Here is a 25,448-nt window from a genome sequence, read left to right on the forward strand (position 1 = left end):
AGGAGAATGTGGACAGCTAGTGTCACCTGGAGGAAAACATAACAGTCCATTTACAGACTAACAGAATTATAGACAAGTCCCAGATACTGCAGAAACTGCAGTTGTGGTATGTCATATATTGATCAGACTATCCGGACTGTGGAGGCCTGGTGACTGGGCATAAGTGGTGCACATGCTTGCAACAGTTGAGCAAATCCACCATTGCAGAACATTGTATTGGCACCGGTCATCCTATGGAATATAAGAACACAGACATACTGGCATGTGCTTCCAGCTATTGGTATAGCATTATTAAGGAACCTGTTGCAAATAAATTAGCAAGTAATCTTATAAGACATTTGCTTACTGTATTCGCAAAGTCAAGAAAATGAAGACACTGTCAAGGAGAACAGAAGTGTGTTGGTTAGTAACCAAATAAGACAGACAAAGTTCTCTGGATGTATTTCTGCCTGGGTTCCCATCCAAGATGTCAAGGAAACTATGAACAGGTTTTTCAGTTATGTTACACACAACCATAATTTCTGCCATTACTCTAGCACAAATAGAATTTCACACATGTCTGTAAGAGTTGAGGAATGTGTTCAGATCCAAAGTGATGTGCTAAAGCTGCCACTGACTGGATAATAAATGTCAGGTCTGCAAAGTGCCACTGTGTGAGAATTGTGATTAACTGAGCCATCAAGAGAGAATGGGGAAAACAGACAAGGTCCATACACGGTATATCATGTCTCTGTGATGAAACCAATGGGCAATACTTCTGATAAATACAAACACTGGTCAACAGTGGCAGACTTTTGTATATCTGACAGTCTTCAAGGCAAAGATCTTTACTGCCATACCATTATAGTTTCCCCTGCAGGAGTGTATGGGCTAAACTCCCTAAGGCCTTGGTAAAATACTAACATATTTATTGTTTAGTTCTACTAGGACTGAGTTTATGAGATCACACATTACTTTGTCAGTAGAGAGGCCTTTACAGAAGCCAAATAATTGTTTTTAACAGGTTACTCTCAGAAAGATGGTTCAATATTCTATTATAAGTTACCTTCTCAAATTTTTTGAGACTACTGGAAGGAGAGAGATGGGTCTATAACTAGCAGCCAGTTGCTTACACACACTTTTGTGTACTGATATTACTACTATGTACTTCAGTCTGTTAGGAAATACTCCTTGACTCATCAACATGTTACAAAGGTAACCTCCAGGGTGGCATTACAAAGTTAGAATACAATTTTAATACTTTAACTAACAACACAGTCACACAACAAAGGAAAATATAAGATGAAATAATGTTATGACTCAATGTCTCCTCTTTATTATGAGTAACTATTCATTCTTATCAGAAGAGGTACTGCTATTTGGTGATATAATGATTTTTGTGATCTCTCTAAATAATGAAAGTAGTTTTCATTGAACCAACATCATGTCTCTGGGTCACTCCAAGTATTTTTGCTTTTTTTGTTGTATTCATCTAATTCTCATACTGTTGTGTGATGTAACAATGATTCCTTTGTTGTGGTAATATAGAAAATACAAATGTTAGATGAACTCATCACAATGTCAAGCAAAAAATGACAAATAGCACACATGTAAAAAGAAATTCATAACTCACCATTTACTCCTAGCCAGTAGGCAATCAATCCAGCCTGCAATGCACGATTGCAGTACATCAGTCCCTTACCTACATTCTCATTTGTAAAAATGGCCACCTCTGACTCACTAAATATGCCAGCTGTAATAACAGCCACACGTTTACCTCGTAAGGAGTGTGGATGGATTCCTGTAAATATCAGTTCAGGCTCAGCTCACAAAAAAATTTGCCATATTTCTAAATAAATTTTAATGAAACTCTATCAATAACATCTGAAACATTTGATTCAGCATATTCTTAGAAAGCTGATTAATAAAAAGAACAGTTAAAAATTATCACACAATGTGACTAAACAAAAAATGTTAAACTAACACATGCTAACAATGGAAAAAATGTTTGTAAAACAAAATATGCCCCTTATGAGTCTTTGTAAGGTGACTTCAGGAAAAATCATAGATCATTTCCATGGAGCACTGATTTCTCAGGAAATTATGTTTTCATTTAGTGTTTAGAGAAAAAAGAAAAATATGAAACTGCTCAATGCAATACATTCTACTTCGTACCAATCCTGAGATAATGATATAATGTCTTTTGACTCAGAATTGTACTTGGTTGCACCATATAAACTGCTTCAATGTTGTTCTAAGCAGAATTTATATCAAGTTATATTTTTTGTGAGAAGGATGGATGTATTTAGTGGGTTCTCAACTTGTGATTTATATTTTGTTAAATTTTTCTACACATCCATTTATTTACAAGCACATTAAGTAGATGCTTTTATTCAGTTCAAAACATTTGGTACATCTGTGATCATTTTATACTCGAGAAACATAACACACTTAGTTAAGATAGTTTATAATGCATACTTTGGTGTAAAAGTTGGTGGTCAAAATTATTTCTTGGACCACTTAAAGTGTTTTCTATTTGTTTGGAAGAGCTTTGGCAGTGGTTTCAAGATAAGGAAGCATTTCCATTTCAGGGTAATAATGATTTGGACAGAACCTCAGAGTCACAGCGAGAAATGTGATTTTTGTTCATATGACAGGTATGGCCACAATTTTCAAAACAAAAAGGTGATGTTTTATGCAAATCTGTCATCTGCTATATGCTATGCAGCTCACGGATCAGGTATGCCTACATCAAAAGAAGCTTTAAAAAATAACAAATAAAATACTGCAAAAAGACTCAACATAAGGCTGTGGTGTGCAAAATGAAGCACAACTAAAGCAAACAGTGGACACTCAAGCATATTGCAATGAATAATAATAAAGAGTCCAGTACTGTTCCAAACAAACATGTGCAACTTCAAAAACTTTCACTGAACAAAACATTACATAAATGCCATCTTTGCTGTCAATAAAAGGTCATTAGCTGTAATTCTTTGAACTAACAAAGTGCTGATCAGTTTTCAAATTGACACAGGGTTGACAATTTTAAATGTTAACCTGCAGGCATACTGAAAGTTAGCAATCCCAAAGTTACCACACTTTCAAAGTTCGCTGTTTAGTTAAAGCAATCAGGAGTTTGCAGTAAAAGGACAATTTTCAATAGAAGTTACATATAAACAATTTATGAATCAGGCTACATTTGTAGTTGTAAACTGAAATAAAACACAAATTTGCTAGGACTGGATCTCTTCAATACTTTGGGCTTCACTATCCACAAGGAATGAAATTAAAACTGACATTCTGAATGGAAAGTTTAATCAGTTGTAAAACTTTGGTAATACTTTTTTTTCTAAAGCAATAAACAGTGTCAGAGGTTACAAGGCACACATTGTGCTGAAGCCAAATACAGAGCCAACATTTTGGAAAGCATGTAACATTTCTTTTACACTGAAAAATAAAATAAAACAGGTACTTGCCCATCTTGAACAGAATGAGATTATCGAAACCATAATCAGGAGCTAATGGGCAAAGCCAAACACAGTTGTATAGAAATTTAACAGCTCACTTTGAATCTGTGGGGATTTCAAAGCAATGGCTAATTATTGATAAACACCCTATTCCTAAGCCAGAAGACCTGACGTCAGAATTAGCCAGTGTTGTGCACTTTGCCAAGCTGAACCTTAAAAAAGCATATTTGCAAATTCCTTAGGATGAAGACAAACAGAGTTTCATGGTGATAAATCATCCGTTTGGTCTCTATCATTACAAATGGTTAGCTTTCAGAATAGCCAGTGCACCAAGTTTGTTTCAGTGGTATTCAGAAAAATTAATTCAGAAAACTCTGAATGCTGTGAACTACCTTTATGGCATTATCGTCTCAGGCACAACTCCACAGGAACTCTAACTGAATTTCGAGTGTTTTCATAATTCTACATGTGCCAAATTTTATATTCAACAAAGGCAAGGGCATGTTATTTCAATGTGAAATGCAGTACTTAAGACATGTACTGTCTGCACATGGCATCAAGTTGACACTGTGCCACTCTGATTCCATTAAAAACCTTGTGGTTCCCAAAGACATCAAGCAATTGCATTTCATCTTATGACAAATAAGTTATTACCAGAGGTTTCTCCCTCAGTGAACCATCGCACAATTTGTTATGAAAAGGCACCAAATGGAGCAGTAACAGTGAATGGCAAGATGCATCTAACAAACTGAAACAATTTTTGCTTGATGCCATATGCCTTACAACAAATGACCAAACAAAATGCTCACAATTTCTGCAGATACTTGAGATTATGGCATAGGCACTGCTCTGTCCCACTGACATCATCATGGTTTTGAACAACCAGCTGTGTTCACTTGAAAAACTCTGACAGTGACACAAAGAAATTACAGTCAGATTGAGAAGGAGCCTCTAGTGATTTTATCTGCAGTCAAGAAATTTCATGATTACATTTATGGATGTAAATTTATCCTCCTCAATGACCACAAATCTTTAGTGGCTATCTTCAGATGAAATAACTAAGTAACTGTGTTCCTATACAGACAGATCACTGTTTGCAGTATTGGGTGCTACTTCTGTTGAATTATGACTACAAATTTTTACATTTGGTTGACAATAAGGCAAGATTAAAGGACTCACTCTTTAGCTGATGTTTGTTTTTCAATAGTATCAGCTGTCAAGGCACTGTGGTAAATTTAATTGATGAATTTGTTTCTAAAGATCCTTTTTTGTCTAAGAACAAACAGAATATTCAAATGGAGTGCCCTAATGATAAGAAGTTACTTAATCAATCAGAGAGTAAATCATATTGGAATATGAGACATGAGCTTATAATGTACAAAGGTAACATAATATGCATCCAGAATCAGGCAAGACAAGAGTGGTTATTCCTGCAGTGTTTACATCTTAAGGTACTACACTTGCTATATCAATGTTACTGAGGCATAATTCACACCAAACACATTGTCAGAGATCATTGATACAGGGAAAATATTTACAAAGACACTGAAATGATGTTGACTAAATAGCACTGCTATCAAAAATACCAGTCAGCTTCACCTTGGCAACATTTCCATGACCACAGGCATTAGGATTCTGAACATCTGCATACTTATTTTGCAGGATCATTTCTCAGCAGCTACCGGCTCGTCCTCATTGATGCTTTCTCCAAATTTTCATTTGTGTCAGATAGATATTCAGTCTCTGTAAAAGGACTTCTCTACCAAAGGGTTGCCAAAATTTATTGTCTCTGACAACAGCACAAAATTTTCTTCTCAGGAATTTATATTATTTTGTGAAACCAATGGGATTTCACACTTCAGGACTACACCATTTCATCCTGAGGCGTACAGACTCACTGAAAGATTTGCGCAAACTTTTACATTGCACATGATGAATATAGTTCAACAGTACAATAAAGACAATGCTTTATTGATCTTTCTAACTAAGTTCTGCACCATTCCACATGATGCAAAGTCTCCAGTGGAGAAACTACATGGAAGACCACACTGAACATTAATGTCAATTTTAAAGCCACTTCTACATTTCCTTGGTGAGCATGGACAATGATCGCATCAAACTTTTTTAAACTTAATGGTACAGTATTTCATTCAAGGCAAAAACATGAGACGAAGACATGGATACCAAATATAGCCAAAGAGCAGCTCGGCAATGCTATTTTTAACCCTCGAGCAGTTGCACCTATGTATAAAGTACACCAACCACAAATAACATTGTCTTGCACAATGACATAATTGTTTTACACTTATGACCCCATATCTATTCCTTCATTATTGCTTCAGCTAACACAGTTGATAAGTTGTGCTGTTATCTGTCCAAGTGAGCAGTAGTAATATAAAATAAGCAGTGAGCTAGATGAGAAAAAAATTATGATCTGTGCAAGAAAATGACCCAGATTCTGAGCTATCAGTGCAATCCCATAATGAGGCAATTGTCTATGACATAATTAGCAAACGAATAAGCAGGTGGCTGAGATCTGATGCAACTGTGCTACTTAATGCATCGAGTGGATCACTACTGTCGGGTAACATTTGTATGCAGCAACAGAGAGATTTAATGAATGTTTATTTTATTATTGTCTAATGAAACTGTGATTTAGCTCATATAATGTAAGTTTATTTTAATGTGGTTTAATTAAACTAAGATTCAAGTGTGATTTTACTCATACTTGTTTCCTTCAGTAACATAAAGACACCTGCTTTATAAGTATGTACAGAGTACGCTAAGTGCCTGCTCGTGTTACAAAAAATGGTGCTCCTGCTTGAGGGTTAAGATTAAATATTCACATGAAATTGCAACATGGCACATGCCCTTTTCTGCTGTGGCAGGCACGGGAATCCTTCAGTCGGAAAACTCAAAACACAATGCACCTTCGATGTATACGTGCAGTTACGAACCAGCAGTTAAGATAGTTTAGTTCCATACCTGCAGTCAGCTCAGTACAGTACTGTGAAGGGTACCTTTCAACTTAGTAGTCACTATTTATGGAGAACTTCAACCATTTACAAGAGTGTTTATGCAATTTCATTCAGTTATAATGGCAATATGTAGACTGCCACGAGATATCAAAGTTAGTTAGGTATGATCTTGTTAGGTACAGGACATCAAGCACCACACATAAAACTGTAAGAAAGTACCACTTTGAACCATAGTCTAAATAGATGTTACTTGTTATTTTGTTTTGTGTTGCCACATCTTTTTTATATTGCTGCCCTATGAGACAAGTGTTTATTTGCAAGTGTGCAAAATCAGCCACCATTAAGGAATCTAGCAGGGCAGCAGCTTTCTACTACCATGGATGCTTTGGCTGAATTAATGGTAATGAAATGAAATGTCGTGTGGCTAGGGCCTCCTGTTGGATAGTCCGGTTGCCTGGTGCAAGACTTTTGAGTTGATGCTACGTCGGCGACGTGTCAATGGGAATGAGATGATGTCCCTGAGCATAGAAAATCTCCAACCCAGCCGGGAATCGAACCTGGCATGACAGTCCATCACACTGACCGCTCAGCTATTGGGGTAAACTGAATTAATGGTAGCAATCAGTTACGAAATTCGCAACACCTTTAAAATACATTTTTATCAGCGAACAGATAATTTTGATATCCCGTTGTCATAGATATAAGCTGGCCATCTCACAGGCAATGGTTCACATAGGCTTCAACACCAGCATCGTTATTGAACCTCTAACTCCCCAGGGCTTCTTTTATTGGATCAAAGACATAAAGTCACAGAGGGAAAGGTCTGGGCCATAGGGAGAATACTGAATTGTTTCCCAATAGAGCTATTCCAATTTTTGTTTGGTCAGGATTGCTGTAATGGGAGATGTGTTGTGGAAGAACCACTTTTCTCATCAATATGCCATGTCTTTTGTGATGATACACCTGTCTGACCTTGCTCAAAATGTTACAGCAGCATTTATTGTCTGATATCTGTGCACAAATCAGTATGTGACAAGCCTCGCTGGTCAAAAAAAAAAGCTTATGAACTGTCAGCTGTGGTGTAGGTTGTCCCTTCTTTCTCCATTCTCTGCTCACTTCTTTTATTGAGGAGTGTAATGATGCACCCACAGTTCATCATAGGTGAGAATATGAGTCAGAAACAAGTCTTCCTCTTCCTAAAATTTAGGCAAGTGATGCTCACACACCTAAGCTATAGCTCATCTGTGGCATGGCAAAAATGCTGCCACTACTTATCCTAACTTCATCTTTAATTTTAGTGAACATCAAATGGCTGTTAACTTCAAGAAGTTATCGAACAAACATTGTTTTCTATGATGCTGACGCAGAACCCATGATCAAGATCCTGATTCTCAACATGTTCATGACCCCACACAAATTACATGTGAGATCTTGAAAGCTTCTCTTCCTTGAAATGGTTTTGTGCCTTCCTGAGGAAGAGACTTGATAATAATGCAATGCACAATGTAGACCTCTTGCTTGGACACTGTGATAATGACCAATGACAGAAGCAAGCCCAATCACTTGACTGCTTTCCCCACTCCTCAAGTAGCCTGCCCAACACTGATGGGAGTAGAAACCGTGACATATCAATACTGTGTGCACAGAGCCAAGAGTCTCATTTATTTTTGATTTTCCCTCATATACCTCAGGTGTAAATGAATAGATGTACAAAGTCTACTAATGACTTCCTGTTCATTTGTGCAGCTTTCAAGGAACTTTCAGGCATAACAACCTTTACTCGATTTTCTATTGACTGACACATGCCTGTTCTACTTCACATTACTCTGGGTCCAAAGACCTAAGAATTTAGTTTCATTACTATTTACCACAGATTGATAATTAAAGATTACAGGTGTTGGACATTTATATTATATGCAGTATGTAAAATTACTGGTACTGTGTTACTGCTATTTGTAATTAGCTGATTTTGATGTACCATTCACTGAGCTGGTTTGTTGTGGCATTTATAATTTCTCAAAGATTGCCATTTTTTCAGTTCTTGTTATAAGTGTCATGCCATTAGCACAGTGTGTGGTATGCACCTGGACATTCAAAATCAGATCAATGGAGGTGGTTCCAGTAAAAGACCCATGCTAACATTTTGGTGACTGGAGCATCATGTAATAAGGATTCAGATATTAATTTCATTTTTGTGCTCATAAATATTAAGCTAACTCCTTGTAAATAGTGTTGTAAAGACTATAGAACAGGAAGCAGGAAGTAATTTTCAGTGGAGTCTGTATACTTTCAAAAAGTTATATTGTGGAAAAAAAACATCACCACTCATATTCCTTATTAATTTTTATTTTCATTTTCACTCACAAAATAATATGAAATACAATACAGAGGCATAACCACATTAAAAAATAGGTGATAGAAACTACATTTGTGGTTTGGACAGTTTTTTTTAAGTTAATGTGGTGAGCAGCTTATGCAAAGAGTGTCTTCAGAGTGGGTGGCTGTTAAATATGAGTGATATCAGTTCTTCAAAATTCATTTTTGAAAATGAAGTTTCGCATGCATATGTGGAACCAAACATAGTAGTCAGGTCAATGGCAAATTATTTGCAATCTCCATATTTTTCTGTGACATGTTTACTATACAATTCTTTGGCAGATACAGTTTTATATGTTTGCAAAGAAATGTCTTCCTCCAAGTCTATTATCTAAATCTGGAGTAAAAGCTTTGAAAGGCAGAACAACTATGCAGCCATACCAGTCAACTCTATGACTGAAGAAACTTCAAAAATATGATTTTAAGAACTGCGACAACTTTTCTATCTCTGCAAAGTCTTGGAATCTTGCTGCATATTCCTTGCTTAGATCTGACATTAAATTTGATACTACTGCAATGTCTGTTCCTGAATTATTTTTATATTCATGATTTATTGGTAAGTGAATAAATTATTGACTTTCAGTATTGTTTTCAAAGATACTCATTTCCTTGTAGTCTGATACTGAGTGCATTTAAATGTTTCAGAATGTCTTTTAGAAAAGCAAAATACTGCACTTGTTTGATAGGAACTCCAAATCCTTCGTTGCTTCTTGTGTATCCAAGTTGTCTAAGGAGGAGATTTGTTCTTTTATTTGCCAAAAATGTTCAGTCACTTGATCTTTACTTAACCAGGAAACAATGCTATGCTGCAGTAAGTCAGAATGCACTGAATCATTCTCAGTTTGAAACTCTAACTGTCTGTGCTGAATAGCAGAATAGCACCTCATAAAATCAATGAATTTGTTCAAGCTTCCCATTGCTTCTTTTAGAGTGGCATTCAATTTTCCACAAAGGGCTGCCTGGTGAAATGTGCATGTTGTGGATTGGCAAGAGAGCCAACCCACTATGAGAGGAAGCTGAAAGGCACGCGTTTTAGCTCACGCAGGCTGGTGTGAGGTCTGGAACAGGTCAAGGAAATGAGACTAGCAAAAAAGGACATAGCTGTGGAATACTTAACTTTAATCCATAAATGGTGAACATCGCTCTTGATGATACATGTTTTACAGCATCAATAGTAACTGGTAATGGCGCCTTGCTAGGTCATAGCAAATGACGTAGCTGAAGGCTATGCTAACTATCGTCTCGGCAAATGAGAGCGTAATTTGTCAGTGAACCATCGCTAGCAAAGTCGGCTGTAAAACTGGGGCGAGTGCTAGGAAGTCTCTCTAGACCTGCTGTGTGGCAGCGCTCGGTCTGCAATCACTGATAGTGGTGACACGCGGGTCCGACGTATGCTAACGGACCGCAGCCGATTTAAATAGTAATAATAATAATAATAATAATAAAGATTTTATTGTCTTTAGGCCATTACAGCAATTGACAACGTCAAATGAAGTTACAATTTATAATACAGTGTGATAAGGTATTGACTACTGAAATATTTTAGCTTATATTACAATAAATGTACAGTGGGTCATCTATTAGATTACTGCATTTTACAGTTGAAGAATTCATTGATATCATAGAATGGGTGGGCAATAAACCATTCATGCAGTCTTTCTTTGAATGTATGTTCAGGAAGATCCTGTATGGCATGTGGCAGCTTATTAAATAGTTTGTGCCCTGTGACTTCATAGCTATTTATTGATTTTGATAGTCTGTGGTAAAACGTGTATATGTGTTTGATACTTTTTGTGTTGTAACAATGTACATTTTCTCTACGTTTCACATCTTGTAGGTTCTTCTTCGTAAAGATTAAGACATTGTATACATAGAGGTTTATTACAGTCATAATTTTTTGTTTGGTAAATAAGGGTTTGCAGTGAGCCTTATGCGAAGAATTTTTAATTATCCTAATGGCTTTCTTCTGCAATAATAGGATGTCATGTATATGACTACAGTTACCCCACAAGATAATGCCATAGGATATTATACTTTGGAAAAATGCAAAATAAGATGATCTGATGTATGTTTCGGGTACACAATTTCTGAGTTGTCTTAATAGATAAATTACTCTAGATAGCTTACTACTAATATAGTTTACATGTTGGCCCCAGGATAACTTTTCATCTAAATAAACTCCCAGGAATTTAACAGAACTAGGGTCATCAGATAGTGGCTTGTCTCTTAGAGTGAAGTTTATCTGCTGAGTTTTATTTTCATTTAGCAGGAAACCATTTGCTCTGAACCAATATGCTGCATTAGTGAGTGTATTTTCAGCACAGGTTTTAAGATCATTAAGATTGTTACTGCTATGAAGAAAAGTCGTATCATCTGCGTACAATACAGTGGTGGATCTAATAAATGAGGGGAGGTCATTGATCATTATCAGAAACAGGAAGGGCCCCATTACAGACCCCTGAGGCACACCTACTTTAACATTTTCTATGTTTGACATTTCCTTACCAACACAAACTACCTGTTTACGGTTGTTGAGGTAAGCTTTTAATAGTCTGAGACTGTTTCCTTTGATGCCGTAGAATTCTAGTTTCTCTAGTAGTGGCGTGTGCTCAACACAGTCGAAGGCCTTGCTTAGGTCACAGAATGAGACCTGAGCAAAGCCTTTGTTCTCAAAAACTTTGAGGATGTAACTGACTACCATGTTGATTGCATCAATGGTTGACAGATTCTTCCTAAACCCGTATTGTGTAGCATTAATTATTCCTAGATTCTCAAAGTGAGATGATAGTTGTTGGTACATGATGCATTCTATTACCTTGGAGAATGCGGGCACTATTGAAATAGGCCTGTAACTAGATGGAGAGTCTTTATCTCCCTTTTTGTATACTGGGATGACCCTAGACAGTTTTAACTCATCAGGAAAATATCCCTAAAGGCTACCACCTAGCAAGTGTGGTGTCTGGCGGTGACACCACAGTGCATTAATAAGACAGTAGCCCAGCATTCTTATCCTTGATTTTCTTTACTAGTCCCATTTCTTTGCCCATCATCACTGGGGTCCAGTCAGTTGAAAGAGACACCATTTTATCATACCTAATATTTGATTTTGTCATGAAGCCATAAAAACTACATTTACTGTCAGCAACCAAAATTTTCAGTTCTTCTTGTAGCACTCATTCAAATGGAAAGCCAGTACTAAGCAAAAAAGGGAATGCTGAAAGATGAATGGAATATTAGAAGGGAAATGAAGTTGAAGACAATGTTACAGGAACAGAAGTTGGAAAAAGTGATACACCAAAAAGAATTTGATAGAGCACCGAAAGATTTATGTCAAGAAAAGGTCCCTGGAGTAATTGACATTCCCACAGAGTTATTAAGATCGTTGGGAGGGCTAGCCATGACAAAGCTATTCCACCTGTGGTGCAAGATATATGCGATGCAAAATACCCTCAGACTCCACGAATACTGAAATAATTTCAAATCCAAAATAGGCAGGTGCTGCCTATCACCAAACTATCAGTTTAGTGAATCATGGTTGCATACTGGAGGGGTAGAGGTGGACTTTAGGAAGACCAGTTAAGGTTCCAGAGAAATGTAATAACACATGAAGTAATACTGACTTATCTTACAAGATAGATTACAGAAAGATAAACCTACATTTATAGTATATTTAGAGAAAGTCTTTGATGGTGCTGACCAGGCTTCACTCTTTGAAATTGTGAATGTAGCAGGGATAAAACACAAGAAGTGAAAGGTTATCCACAAGTTATACTGAAATTCATTGTACAGAAACCAGCGTGCCACTGTAAGAGTCAAAGGACAGGAAAGGGAAGCAGCAGTTGAAACTGGGTTCTATTGAGACTGGGTTCTACATTATCCTTGAAGTTATTCACTCTGTAGATCAAGCAAACTGTGTAAGAAACCAAGGAAAAATTTGGAAACAGAATTAAAGTTCAGGGAGAAGATATAAAAGCTTTAAGGCTTGCTGGTGACATTTTAATTCTATTAGAGGTACCACCAGAGTTGAATAGAATGGACAGCATATTGAAAATATGTTATAAGGTGAATATCAAGAAAAGTAAAACGGGGGTAATGGAATCTAATTGAATTAAATCAGATGATACTGAGGGAATTAGATTTGGTAAGAGACAATAAAAGTAGTTGCTATTTGGGCAGCAAAATAACTTGATGACTGAAGAAGAGAGGATATAAAATACGGGCTGGTAACAGCAATGAAAATGCTTCTGAAAAAGAGAACTTACTAATATCAAATATCAGTTTAAATGTTAGGAACTCTTTTCTGAAATTATAGTAAAACTTGATCAAAGAAGAATATGTGTAATTTGAAATCTAGCATGATCACTCAAATATTCCTGTGCTGACACATTCTATACATATTATATGATAATTTTCTGTATAAAACAGAACATGCCTAACATGGACATGCAATGAAAATTTTAAGACTTAATTAACAATGTATTATGTACTGCAGGATAACACAGTATACAGTAAAAAATCATATTAAGTACATCCTAGTTATTCCTTTCTATACAAGGACGCTCTTTTAACACAAAGATTGTGAAGCCTTGACAATGCTGTAATGTGAAAGATGTGATTGCTGTTCCATTAAACAATGGTTTTAAACAGCAAGGTCAGGAATTCCAAAGAAATGCAGTACAAGCACTATTTTCTACCAGTTTCAATTAAATTGTAGCACTTTAAATGACAACATGGTGTTGAACAAATAGCATGTTTCATGGTGCTGAATAAAAACTATGTTTACTAACACTTACTGAAAAAATTAAGATAATCGAGGCAAGTGAAAAGGCAAATGCTCTATGTACAAAATACTGTTGCATTTAAATGTGGTAGAACACAAATTTATAAACCTATAAAAAAGGAAAAAGATATGGAATGAATGGATGAGAGGGAATGTGCCAATAAAGTGAAAGGCAAGAAATACAGAAATTACAAGGTGTACTACTTTGCTTCCACCATTTTTCCCCAACATCTGAGGCTTTAATGCAACAAATTGGTTACACATGTATCATTGAAAGTATTTTCCATCGCTGACCACTACTTTCTCTCATCTTTTGGGCAGTGTACGAATCCTGCATCAAAAAAAATTGTTCATCTTTTGAAGCGATCCACGAATCAATCCAATTTGTGTCTTCTTCATGAGATCAGAAGTGTTGGTCAGCCAGGCCTTGCGCCATTGATCTAAACAGGTGATAGTCAGAGGGAACAATGTCTGGAGAATACAGTGGGTAGGGTAGGACTTCCCATTTTAATGTTTCCACTTTAATGTTGACCTCTTTTGCAACATGGGATCGAGCATTATCGTGCTGCAAAATCACTTTATCATGCCTCTCGCAGTATTGTGGCCATTTGTCTTTTAATGCTCTGCTCAAACACATTAATTGCATTCGATAACAAGCACCTGTGATTGTTTCACTTGGTTTTAATACCACATAGTACACGACGCTGAGCTGGTCCTACCAAAAGAAGGGCAGGTGAATATTAGGTTTGGCCGTTGACATGGAAGCATGGCCGGGATACCCCCATTATTTTTTGCATTTAGGGTTATCGAAATGAACCCATTTTTCAGCCCCAGTCACAATGCGATACAGAAATCCCTTCCGTTTTTGACTCTGAAGCAACTGTTCACAAACACACAAATGCCGTTCAACGTCTCTTGGTTTCATCACACACGGGACCCAAGTTCCTTATTTCTGAATCATACCCATACCCTTGAGACATTTTGAAATGGCTTGCTGTGTAACTCCCACTAATTCTGCCAATTCTTCTTGAATTTTACGTGAGCCTTCACTCAGCAATGTCCTCAATTCTGCATCTTCAAAAACATTCTCTCTTCCACCACTATGCAGGTCCACCATGCCTATTTGAGAGCATTTGATGAGACTCAGCAACAGTTTTCTTCATATTGAAACAAAACAGTAACAACTCCCACAAATGGTGACAATTAGGCTCATAAACTGACATTTTCAATCAAGAACAACTGTATGATGAAGACACAAAGCAACTAATGTTTGAATGAGATTATGTTGACCAAGGTCCAAGAATACTGCCTGATGTCCGTAATCAGTTTCTTCAGACTGCTACTTACCATTGTCGCCACCTATTAGCAAACAGCAGAAGCAAAGTTGTACACCTTGTAACTAGTTAAAGTGGAACTGGTTCATAAGGGCATGGGCAAAAATCTTTCCTTTTTCTGGATGCATTTTGCTGAGCAACTCTCTGAAAGGTACTAAGTCGCTTGGGAATAAGGAGGTTAAGGCATCCAAAGGGTAATTTCAAAGCCAGACACAACATTATGAGGAATAAAGTGTGGCTAGCTAGGGATGTGCAGGAAAGTGTAGCAACAGAATGGAAGACAGTGCCACATAATGTACAGTATTTACAAATTATGATGAGAAAGATGAGTCTAATATCAATGAAATGGGACTGTTTTACTGACTAGAATGTTGTGTGGAAACATATTATGTGAACTAGAGAAACCACTGGTGATTAGAAAGCTGGCAGAACCCCACTGTTTCAAAAACATATATGTCACGAAGCCTCCAGTCACAATGTGAAGCAATAAATAAGCGTGGATGGTGATTGGACTTATGAGAGTGGTCTTATGAAGAGTGGATGCACCAAAATGAAAAAAAAGGAAACTGACAAGTTTTCCTTTTCCTGAACAAAGCAACTTGCCACCTAGCTGCGGTATGTTGCCACAAAACCTCAGTTCCAAGGGCATTACATTCTGGGTTTGAGTCCTGACATGTATAATGTAGTTAAATGTCACCATATTTAGTTGGAGTTTCGCAATAATGGATAGTATGTTGCAACATCAACATGAACTCTGCTTGGTTCCCACCAGGTTCAACTAGCCTCACACAACCCATGAACCAAGGCATTATTGATACATCCAAATACAAAAAAAAATTCATATTATCCAGATGACTGCATTCAGACTGTTGACTTTCTGTCAACTCACTCCAGTTTTACTTTGTCAACAGATCCAACAGAAATCTGCAACACCAAAATTGATAAGGAGGAAACAAAGGAAGAAAAAGAGGGGCAAAATGATGTCCCTAGATGAATTAATATGGCTAAAGTAAGCTTCAGCCAACAAGCCTCAATCAGAAATAGACAACATATACATGCACACACACACACACACACACACACACACACACACACACACACACACACACACTCATGAAAACACAACTCATGCACACATGACAACAGTGTGTGGCTACTGAGTCTGGCCTTAGCAGCCAGAAACTGTGGTCATGTGTGTGTGAATGGTGTTTGCATGAGTATGTGTGTATGTGTGTTCTCTATTTCTGACAGAGGCCTTGTTAGCTAAAAGCTTACTTTCTGACAGTCTTTCTGTTATGTCTAACTGTGACTCAGCATCTCCACTATATAGTGAATAGCAACAACCCTGTTCATGATATTCTCATTATTCCATCCTGAAGAATCTACTGCATGCATAAAAGTGATATGCAATTTTCAGCGCACACAAATTCTTCCAAGCTGTTGGAACTACTGTAGAGTGCCAAAAATTGTACAGAAAAAAAAAACAGTTTTAAACTGGAAATTGAAACAGATTACCTTCCTTGGTATTTAATGAAAAATAGTAAAGTGTAATTCAAATAAAGACAAGAATAATATGTATGTACAACAATACATAAATTTACAGTTACAGTAAAAATACGGACATGTATTATGTAACAGCTAGTGCTATAGTCTAGTATTCTATTGAACAATATACAGTAACTGAACATCTACTGTATAGGAGTGAAGGGGTGTAAATATGTATAAAATTACAAATTTATACTTTTATGCAAGGTAACTTACTAATTTTATGAAACCTAGTGTGTTTTGTGTAATCCAGAAACCTGCCCAATTTGGAACATTATTTTAGCCTCATGTAATTCCATTTTGAGTAAGTTTTACTATATTTGCCTTTAATGTTGCCTTGTATGGAAGTGAAACTTGGACAATAAACAGTTCAGACAAGGAATCATTTGGTAGCACACAGTGTGAGGCATCACAATTTGGTTATGGAGGGAAGTGGGTTTGTGTGAGGGGTAGGAGGGGGGGGGGGGGGGGGAGGGTAGTAAAAGCATAGAGAGAGACCAAGGCTTGAATACAGTAAGAGGTTCAAATGTATTTAGGTGCAGCGATGAATAGACTTCCACACGATAGACTAGCCTGTAGAGTAGCATCAAACCAATCTCCAGGCTGAAGCACAAGGACAGCACAAAGTCCTCAGCAGAGAGTTGAAAATCTGATGTGGCATTATATTCACTGAGAAAGAACAGACCACATGAACATTTATAATTAAAAGTATGTTTATATGGAGGACTTTCTAACAAAATTTATGACTGGACTGGCCATTTCTCAATAAGAAGGATGCAGTGTGTTACTTCAGATGGAAAGTAATTGACAGAAGTAGAAATAGCTGCAGGCATGCATCGGGGAAGTGTACTGGGAGCCTATCCGTTCATGTTTTATATTAATGAGCTGTCATACAATGTTAATGGTAACCTATATATATGAGCAGGTTGTACTTTATCAACAAAATTATGCAATTACAACTTAAAAACAAGCTGTGTAAAACTATCATCAACTGAAACAGTGATTTTCCATAGCCATTTTAGGAAAAAAATTTCCAGTATCTTACAGTTTATTCATCATCACTACATTCTGTTATCTTATTATTGTCTTTTTCACTTTGATGCTATGAATATTTGGAGGATGAAGAAATCTCTCTTAACAGTTTTTTTGTTTCCCAACAAGAATTCATAAAAGCTCTGGCAGTTCAGGTTCTGACATTGTACTGGGTAGACACAACACCTTTTACGTTTTCTGTTTTAAATCTATACCTGTCTTTGGTCTACAGTGTGTTTACAAGAGAAAAGACACATTCTGTATTATGACTAGGTACAGAAATAAAAAAATCTACCATTGTCAACAATTCAGAACAACAAACGACATTAAATTACTGATATATGCCAACCACATTCAGCTATTGGTTGATTTTGTTTTCTTTGGCAATCTGTTAAATTTTTTATAAAATTACAAAACTGATCAAATCACAATGTATCATTATCACTTACATTTGTTTGTTCACTGAAAAATTTGATAAAATGTTCAACACATTCCCAAATAAGATTGCTTGAGAGCTGCATCCATTTGAATCATCCAAACTGTCAATATTGAGCCCATCACTTCGGCAGATTTCAGTAGCAGAACTATATACAATTGTCATCTCTTTGTCAAAACTATCATACTTCTGTAAGTGACCTTCTTCCATCTTATGTGTAAGGATTGCATTTATTTTCAAGAGCACATAATTACAATTATACCATACTCATGAGTTTCTAAAAAAAGTAGATTTTAAAATAGAAATAGATTCAGCTACAGAATTTGATTCTTTTTCCACATTCAGTATATTATTGTTGAAAACTGGCATCAAAGAGTGAATAAACAACAACATGGCTTCACTTAGTTCATCCTCAAAAAATCTTATAAGTTCCACAGAAATATAACTTTGAGAAAAAAGTAAGATTTTAATGTTGGAAGCATATGAATCAGCCTCTCAGTACAAGGAAACAGGTATATTAAACTGGTTACTGTATGGTATAACAACTGCTTGTATTAACAGTGATGTCTGTTTTCCTTTGTTCAGAACTCACATTTTTTTCTCAGAGATAAAAAATGATAATATTTTGTAGTGTTTTATGAAATCTGCCTGGACACATTTTCTGGCCTCAAAATGAGGGTATGTTTGGAAAAAAGAGGGTGTATGGTAACCCTACCTCTGATTATTTGCAGATGATGCAGTTATCTATACTGAAACACTGTCTGAAAAAAAAGCTGCACAAATATCCAAGCAGATTTCAGTAAGTTTTCAAAGAGATGCAAAGCTTTGAAACTTGCTTCAACTAAACAGTAATGTAAAATTGTGCATTTTATAAAATGCAGAGGAGTAATATCCTTTGAACAGAGTAGTAGTGAGTCACAACTGGAATCAGTCAATCCATGCAAATACCTGGATGTAACAAAACATGGAGATATGAAATTGAATGATCATGTAGATTCAGCTGTATGGAAAGCAGTTAGCAGACTTCAGTTCACTGGCTGAATACTCAGAAAATGTCATCAATTTACAAATGAGACTGCTTACAAAACATTTGTGTGACTTATCTTTGAGTATTGCTCAAATGTTTGGGACCCACACCAAACAGGACTAAAAAGGAATATTGAACTCTCAAAAGATGACAGCACAAATAGTCACAGGTTTCTCTGACTTAAGAGAGAGCATCACAGAAGTGCTAAAAATACTGAATTGGCAGACATATGAAGATAGACATGACTTAACCTTGGAACGTAATTACAAAGTTTCAAGAACCAGTATTAAGTGAAGAATTGAGAGATATTATCCAGCCCTTCATGTATCATCACCATAGGGATCACAATGATGAGATAGGTTAATTTCAGCAGGTACTGAGGTATTTAAGCTGCCATTCTTCCCATGCTCCACACCCAACTGGAGCAAGAATCAGAACAAGTACAACACTAAGTGTCCTCTGCCATGCACTTCACAGTGGAATGCAGAGCATATATAAGGGGTAATCAAAAAGTTTCCATTTGACAGTGTTGCTGCAGCAGCACATATGCAATGTAGCATGACTCCAATGTAGGTATATGAGCAATGACATCTAGCCAAGGGATTAGTGTGGCACTCGTGTCTTTCCTGTATGTGTACAGTAAATGAGGAAATGTGAACTACGGTGATGTTATTACCAAATGCGTCCAAACAGGACCAATGTCCTGTTACTCTTTTCTCAGCTGCTGAAGGACAAGCACTGATAGAATGTTTATGGGACAGCATGTCTGTCAAAAACCACCACTGTGGAATGGTATGCCAAGTTCATAATGTGTGTGTCCCCATATTGGATATGTTGTACTGCAGAACGCAGGCCAACTTAAGCGGGAGGCACTCAATCACCTGCACTATAGTCCTAATCCCTCCCTGTGAGATTACCACACATTCAGTACCTTAAAAAAGGCTTTTAGAGGTCAATGATTCCTGTTGGACAAGGCCAGACAGCAGTCAGTTACGGACTTCTTCATGCAGCAGGGCACAGTGTTTTAGTAAATAGATATCTTGAACCTGATGTGTCAGTGGGATGCCTGCCTCAATGTTCACAGTAATTTCGCCTGCCTGGCATACCAATTCTAGACTGAATGGCCTGATGCAGACATTGGATTTATGTTGGATGTACATATTAATAGGGTGAATTAATAGGGTCAAATCAGAGAGAGAGATGGGTATAGGGTGATGGTGGAATAGAATGTGTGTGTGCAAGTGACCTCCTTCACCCCCTCCTACACACACACACACACACATACACACACACACACACACACACACACACACACACACACACACACACAAATGAAAAACATGCACAAATAATGAACAACATCTTTCATTTCTTCCTCAAATCACATATTCTGTTATAAAGGAAAAAAGAAAATAATTTTAATGAAAGAAATATTTGTTTAGAATTATGTTTGCAATAATACCAAGGAAACGTTCTAGGAAAATCACATTTATTACTACAACTGGTCTGAGTATGCAACCAACGAGAAAAGCTCGAAATACAATCCAAAATAAGAAAATTATGTAGCATTGCAATTAAATGTTGATGACAACATGTTTCATTCATAATTTATCAGGCCAATGGGCACAAACATTATGTAGAGTGAAAAAGAAATATTACTCAGTAGTTACCATCAATCAAAAAGGCATCTAAAAATGAACATACCTGCATCCACAATGGCCTCATAGCAAGTTTCCAACTGCATACGCAATAAGGGGTCTGCATTGTCAGCTGTGATAGCATCCACTCCAAAAAATGAAGCATCAAATTTCTCTGGATGTGGTACTTTTCCCAAGCGAGGTGGCATGTTAGATGTTTCTTAACATAAAAAACAACTATTAATAATTCAAACAGTGACATAAACTTACAAATAATGTTGAATCAAAGAGAGATAGTCATTTGTAGAAAGATAACTTATCAAAGATCCAGAAATACAGCCATGGACAAAGTACACAAATTGACTCCGTGATCAACCAAGCAGAATAAGAATATTATAATTTCATTTTTATGTATAGTTTCATTATATGTTATATAAAGCATTTATATGATGTTGTATTCCATACTCTACAACAATTTTGTAAAAATTAGGCCTACACAATACAGATATATTTAGATATCTATAGTTAAATTACCTGAACAGTAAGTGTTTATATTTAGATACATATTGAAACATCCATTTCTGTTACAGAACACACACACACACACACACACACACACACACACATACACACACACACACACACGTGTACTGCCTCCCCTCATCTTAGAAATAGGTGGGTCCTTCTCATCCTTGAGTCTGAGTGACAAATTATCGTCCTGTCTCTCTCTTAACAACATTTTCAAAGGTTCTTGAAAAGGCAGTGTATAACAGGATTGTGGCACATCTTGATAAACTTAATATTATTAACCACAGACAGTTTGGTTTTCAAAAAGGGGTTTCCACAGAGCGTGCCATATATTCACTCACAAATGATGTCTTGGAGTCTATTAATAGTAAGAAGTCACCAGTTGATGTCTTCTGTGATATTTCCAAGGCCTTTGACTGTGTAAACCACAAGATACTCTTGGAGAAGGCCTATCATTACGGAATCAAAGGGCCTATAGGTAACTGGCTAAAATCATATCTTCAAGACAGGAAACAAAAGGTGGTTCTACATGGCTGTAACAAAGGATCTCCTAATGTAGTGGATTCTGAATGGGGCAAAATTCAGCATGGAGTTCCCCAGGGATCTGTCCTTGGACCCTTGCTGTTTTTAATATATGTTAATGATTTACCCCTGTCCATTAGTAAAAATTGTGAATTCACAATGTTTGCTGATGATACAAGCATTGTCATAGATGGTCAGTCTACTGCAGATCTGGAGACTGATGTTAATGATATACTCAGAGAAGTTACAGCTTGGTTTTCAATTAATTCTCTTTCAGTTAATATTAAAAAAACTAATTTTATACAGTTCCACACAAAAAATAAAACTCTAGAAAGTATAGTAATTACTCATGACAACCAGGAACTAGAACAGGTGCAATCCACTAAATTCCTGGGGGTTCACATTGACAGTAGGCTCAACTGGGAACAGCATGTGTCCCTTACTCTAAAAAGGCTTTCATCAGCAACTTTTGCTCTAAGAATAATTACTCATTTTGGGGACATCAACATTTTAAAATTGTCTTACTTTGGGTACTTTCACTCATTAATGAGTTACGGAATAATATTCTGGGGTAATTCACCAGCCTCAAAAAAAAATCTTAACTGCTCAGAAGAGAGCAGTCAGAATCATGTGTGGGGTTCCTCCACGAACCTCATGTAGAAAACTTTTTATACAGTTAGGTATTCTGACCACAACATGTCAGTACATATACTCTCTGATGAATGTAGTTAATAAAGACTATGCTCAGTATGAAACAAATTGTTCATACCATAACTACAATACAAGAGGTAAAGATGATCTACATGTTGAACTAAAAAATTTAACACTTGTACAGAAGGGAGTAAAGTATGCTGCTATAAAGACTTTTAATGCATTGCCTAATTATATTAAATGTACAATAGAAAATGAAACGCTGTTCAAAGGTATGTTAAAAAAATACCTGCTCGACCATCCACTGTACTTGTTAGATGAATTCTTTTCCAAAAGTAATGCCCTCCCTTAATAATAGATGTATTTAGTGTCTTAGTTATTAGATGGATGATACAATATTATGTTAATGTTATAGTGTTAATGTTATAGTTATAATGTTATATTGAGAATTGCTGTACTAGTTTAATGACAGCTTGGAAATGAGAAAAAGTGATACTTATAATATCTATATCATTCTGTAGCATTAATTGTATTTGTACAATTGTATTGACACGTTCCACATCCAGGCGAATCACTCGCATGTACGGATCTATGGAATACGCATACCAAATAAAAAAATAAATAAAATAAATAAAATGTTCTCCGTTTTTAATCTTCCCCAACTAGTGCTCTCTATCCTCTCCAAGTAAGAAACTAAAGGAACTACTAGTTCTGAAAACTAGGATAGTGTGTGAACTTCTACATCCATGCAAAGCTTTTCTACAATTTTAAAAATGTATTTTGGAAGCATAAATGCATTCCCATGTGCACAGTTCATTTGTGGCAAACTGCTGGTAATTTATCCCATGCTTTTTTTTAGATTAGGTAACTCTGCATCCAGTCAGTGATAGTTGTAAGAAACCCAGAAGTATCAGTGTAAGATCAAACTAAATACCTCCCAAAGGTGAGGGTATAAAAACCCTAGTGGTTAACTGCGGAAGCATTCGCAACAAACTTTCAGAGTTTGAAGTGCTCCTAAAAAGCAGTGAAGCTCACATATTATTAGGTACAGAAAGCTTTTTTTTACACCTAAAACTGACAGCAGTGAGATTTTGGGGGGTAAATTAAGCATATATCGAAATGGTAAAATGGTAATTGGATCCTTCTGTCACCCACCAGACTCATATCCTAATATAAAACTTTAGAGAAAACCCCATTCATTTGTATGTAAGTTCCCTAGTAACACTGTAATTATCAGTGGAGCTTTTCATCATCCTACAATTAAAATGGGAAAATTCCAGTTTTGTTAGCAGTGAGTGTGGTAAGACATCCTATGAAACATTACTAAATGTCTTGTCTGAAAACAACCTGCAGTAGGTAGTTCAAAACCCAACTCATGATGAAAATGTATAGGATTAAACTAGATAAAAAATCATCAGTGTCATATCTAAATAAGAAACTTGAAAGTTTCAGCACAGTGCAGGAACATGTAGAGGAAGTATGGCTTCAGTTTAAAAGGATGGTTGACAATGCACTGGGTAGATCTGTAGCCAGTAGAACAGTTCATAATGGAAGGGAAGAAACAGAAACTACTGTGTACAGGTTATAATGTAAATCACACCATAGGACTGCAGACAAAGAAATGCTGAATGAAACATATTTGGTTGGCAAGAAAGCAATGTGTGAAGTCTTTAATGAATATCAGAATATTGTAAAATGATCTTTCACAAAAGCTAAAGAAATTCTGGTCATGTGTAGAGGCAGTCAGTGGCACCAAAGTTAGCATCCAGTCCATAGCAAATGAGACAGGAACTGAAATTTAGGGTAGCTAAGCAAATGATGAAATCTTTAACTGTTTTCAAATGTTTCATTATAAAGAAAACCCAGGAGAACAGCACCAATTTAATTCTTATACCACTGAAAATATGAGTGAAATAAGTTTTAGTATGAGTTGAAATCATTAAAATTGAATACAGTCCAGGGCCTGATGGAATCCCAATCAGATTCTATACTGAATTAGGGGCTCAGTTTGCCCCTCTTCTAACTAGAGTCTATTGTACATTCCTGGAACAAAAAGCCATGATCATTAGTTGGAATAAGCACAGGTCACATCTGTCTACAAGAAGGCTAGTAGAAGTGATCCACAAAACTACTATCCAATATCCTTGACATTGATCTGTCTCAGAATCTTAGACAATGTTCTGAGCTCAAATATATTGAAGTACTTTGAACAGAATGACCTACTCCACACCAACCATCATGGACTCTAAAAACATCAGTCCTGTGAAACTCAACTCATGAGATCCTGAAAACTTTGGATCAAGGCAATCAGGTAGATGTTCTTGATTTCTGAAAAGCATTCACTCATTACAAAAACTATGCTCATTGTTGAAAGTATGATCACATGGGGTATCAAGTGAAATCTGTGATTGGAATGAGGACTTAGAACACAGCATATTATCTTGGATGGACAGTCATTTTCAGATGTAGAAGTAACTTCAGGTGTGATCCAGGGAAGCCTTGGAATACTTGCTGTTCATGTTGCATATTAATGACCTTACAGACAGTATTAATAGTATCCTCAGACTTTTTGCAGATGATGCAATTACCTGTAATGAAGTTCGAAAGAAGCTGCATAAATATCCAGTCAGGTCTAGAAAGATTTCAAAGTGATGCAATGATTGGCAACTTGCTTTAAATGTTCAGAAATGTAAAATTGTGCAGTTCAAACCACAAAAAATACTGTATTTTATTACTATAATATCAGTGAGTCAGAGTTGGAATTGGCCAACTCATATAAATTCTTGGGCATAACATTCCGCAGGTTATACATGGAACAATTACATGGGCTTTGTTGTGGGTAAAGCTGGTGGTAGAGTTCAGATTATTGGTAGATTACTGGCGAACTGCAATCAGTCCACAAAAGATATTGCTGACAATTTACTCACATGACTCATCCTAGAATACTGCTCAAGTTTGTGGGCCATACCATATAGCACTAACATGGGGTATTGAATGTATATAAAGAAGGGCAGCAAGAATGGTGACAGATTTGTCTGGCTCATGGGAGAGTGTGACAGAGCTGCTGAAGAAAGTGAACTGGAATGCTCTTTAAGATGAACATAAACGATCCCAAGGAAGTCTACTAACAAAGTTTCAAGAACTAGCTTTAAACGG

General features: G+C 36.5%; 1 protein-coding gene across 1 annotated transcript in view; it reads right to left on the reverse strand.

Annotated features, from left to right (window-relative positions):
- Positions 1–25,448, reverse strand: part of LOC126100464 (fatty acid synthase-like) — a 443,119-nt gene that overhangs the window by 380,976 nt on the left and 36,695 nt on the right. The window contains exons 3-4 of the mRNA XM_049911071.1: positions 20,659–20,811; positions 1,613–1,780 (exon numbers count right to left, since the gene is read on the reverse strand). Of these exons, the coding sequence (XP_049767028.1) occupies positions 1,613–1,780; positions 20,659–20,811 (321 nt within the window). The remainder of the gene's footprint in view (positions 1–1,612; positions 1,781–20,658; positions 20,812–25,448) is intronic.

The sequence above is a fragment of the Schistocerca cancellata genome, chromosome 9 (genome assembly GCF_023864275.1).
Source record: "Schistocerca cancellata isolate TAMUIC-IGC-003103 chromosome 9, iqSchCanc2.1, whole genome shotgun sequence".
Classification (NCBI taxonomy): domain Eukaryota; kingdom Metazoa; phylum Arthropoda; class Insecta; order Orthoptera; family Acrididae; genus Schistocerca; species Schistocerca cancellata.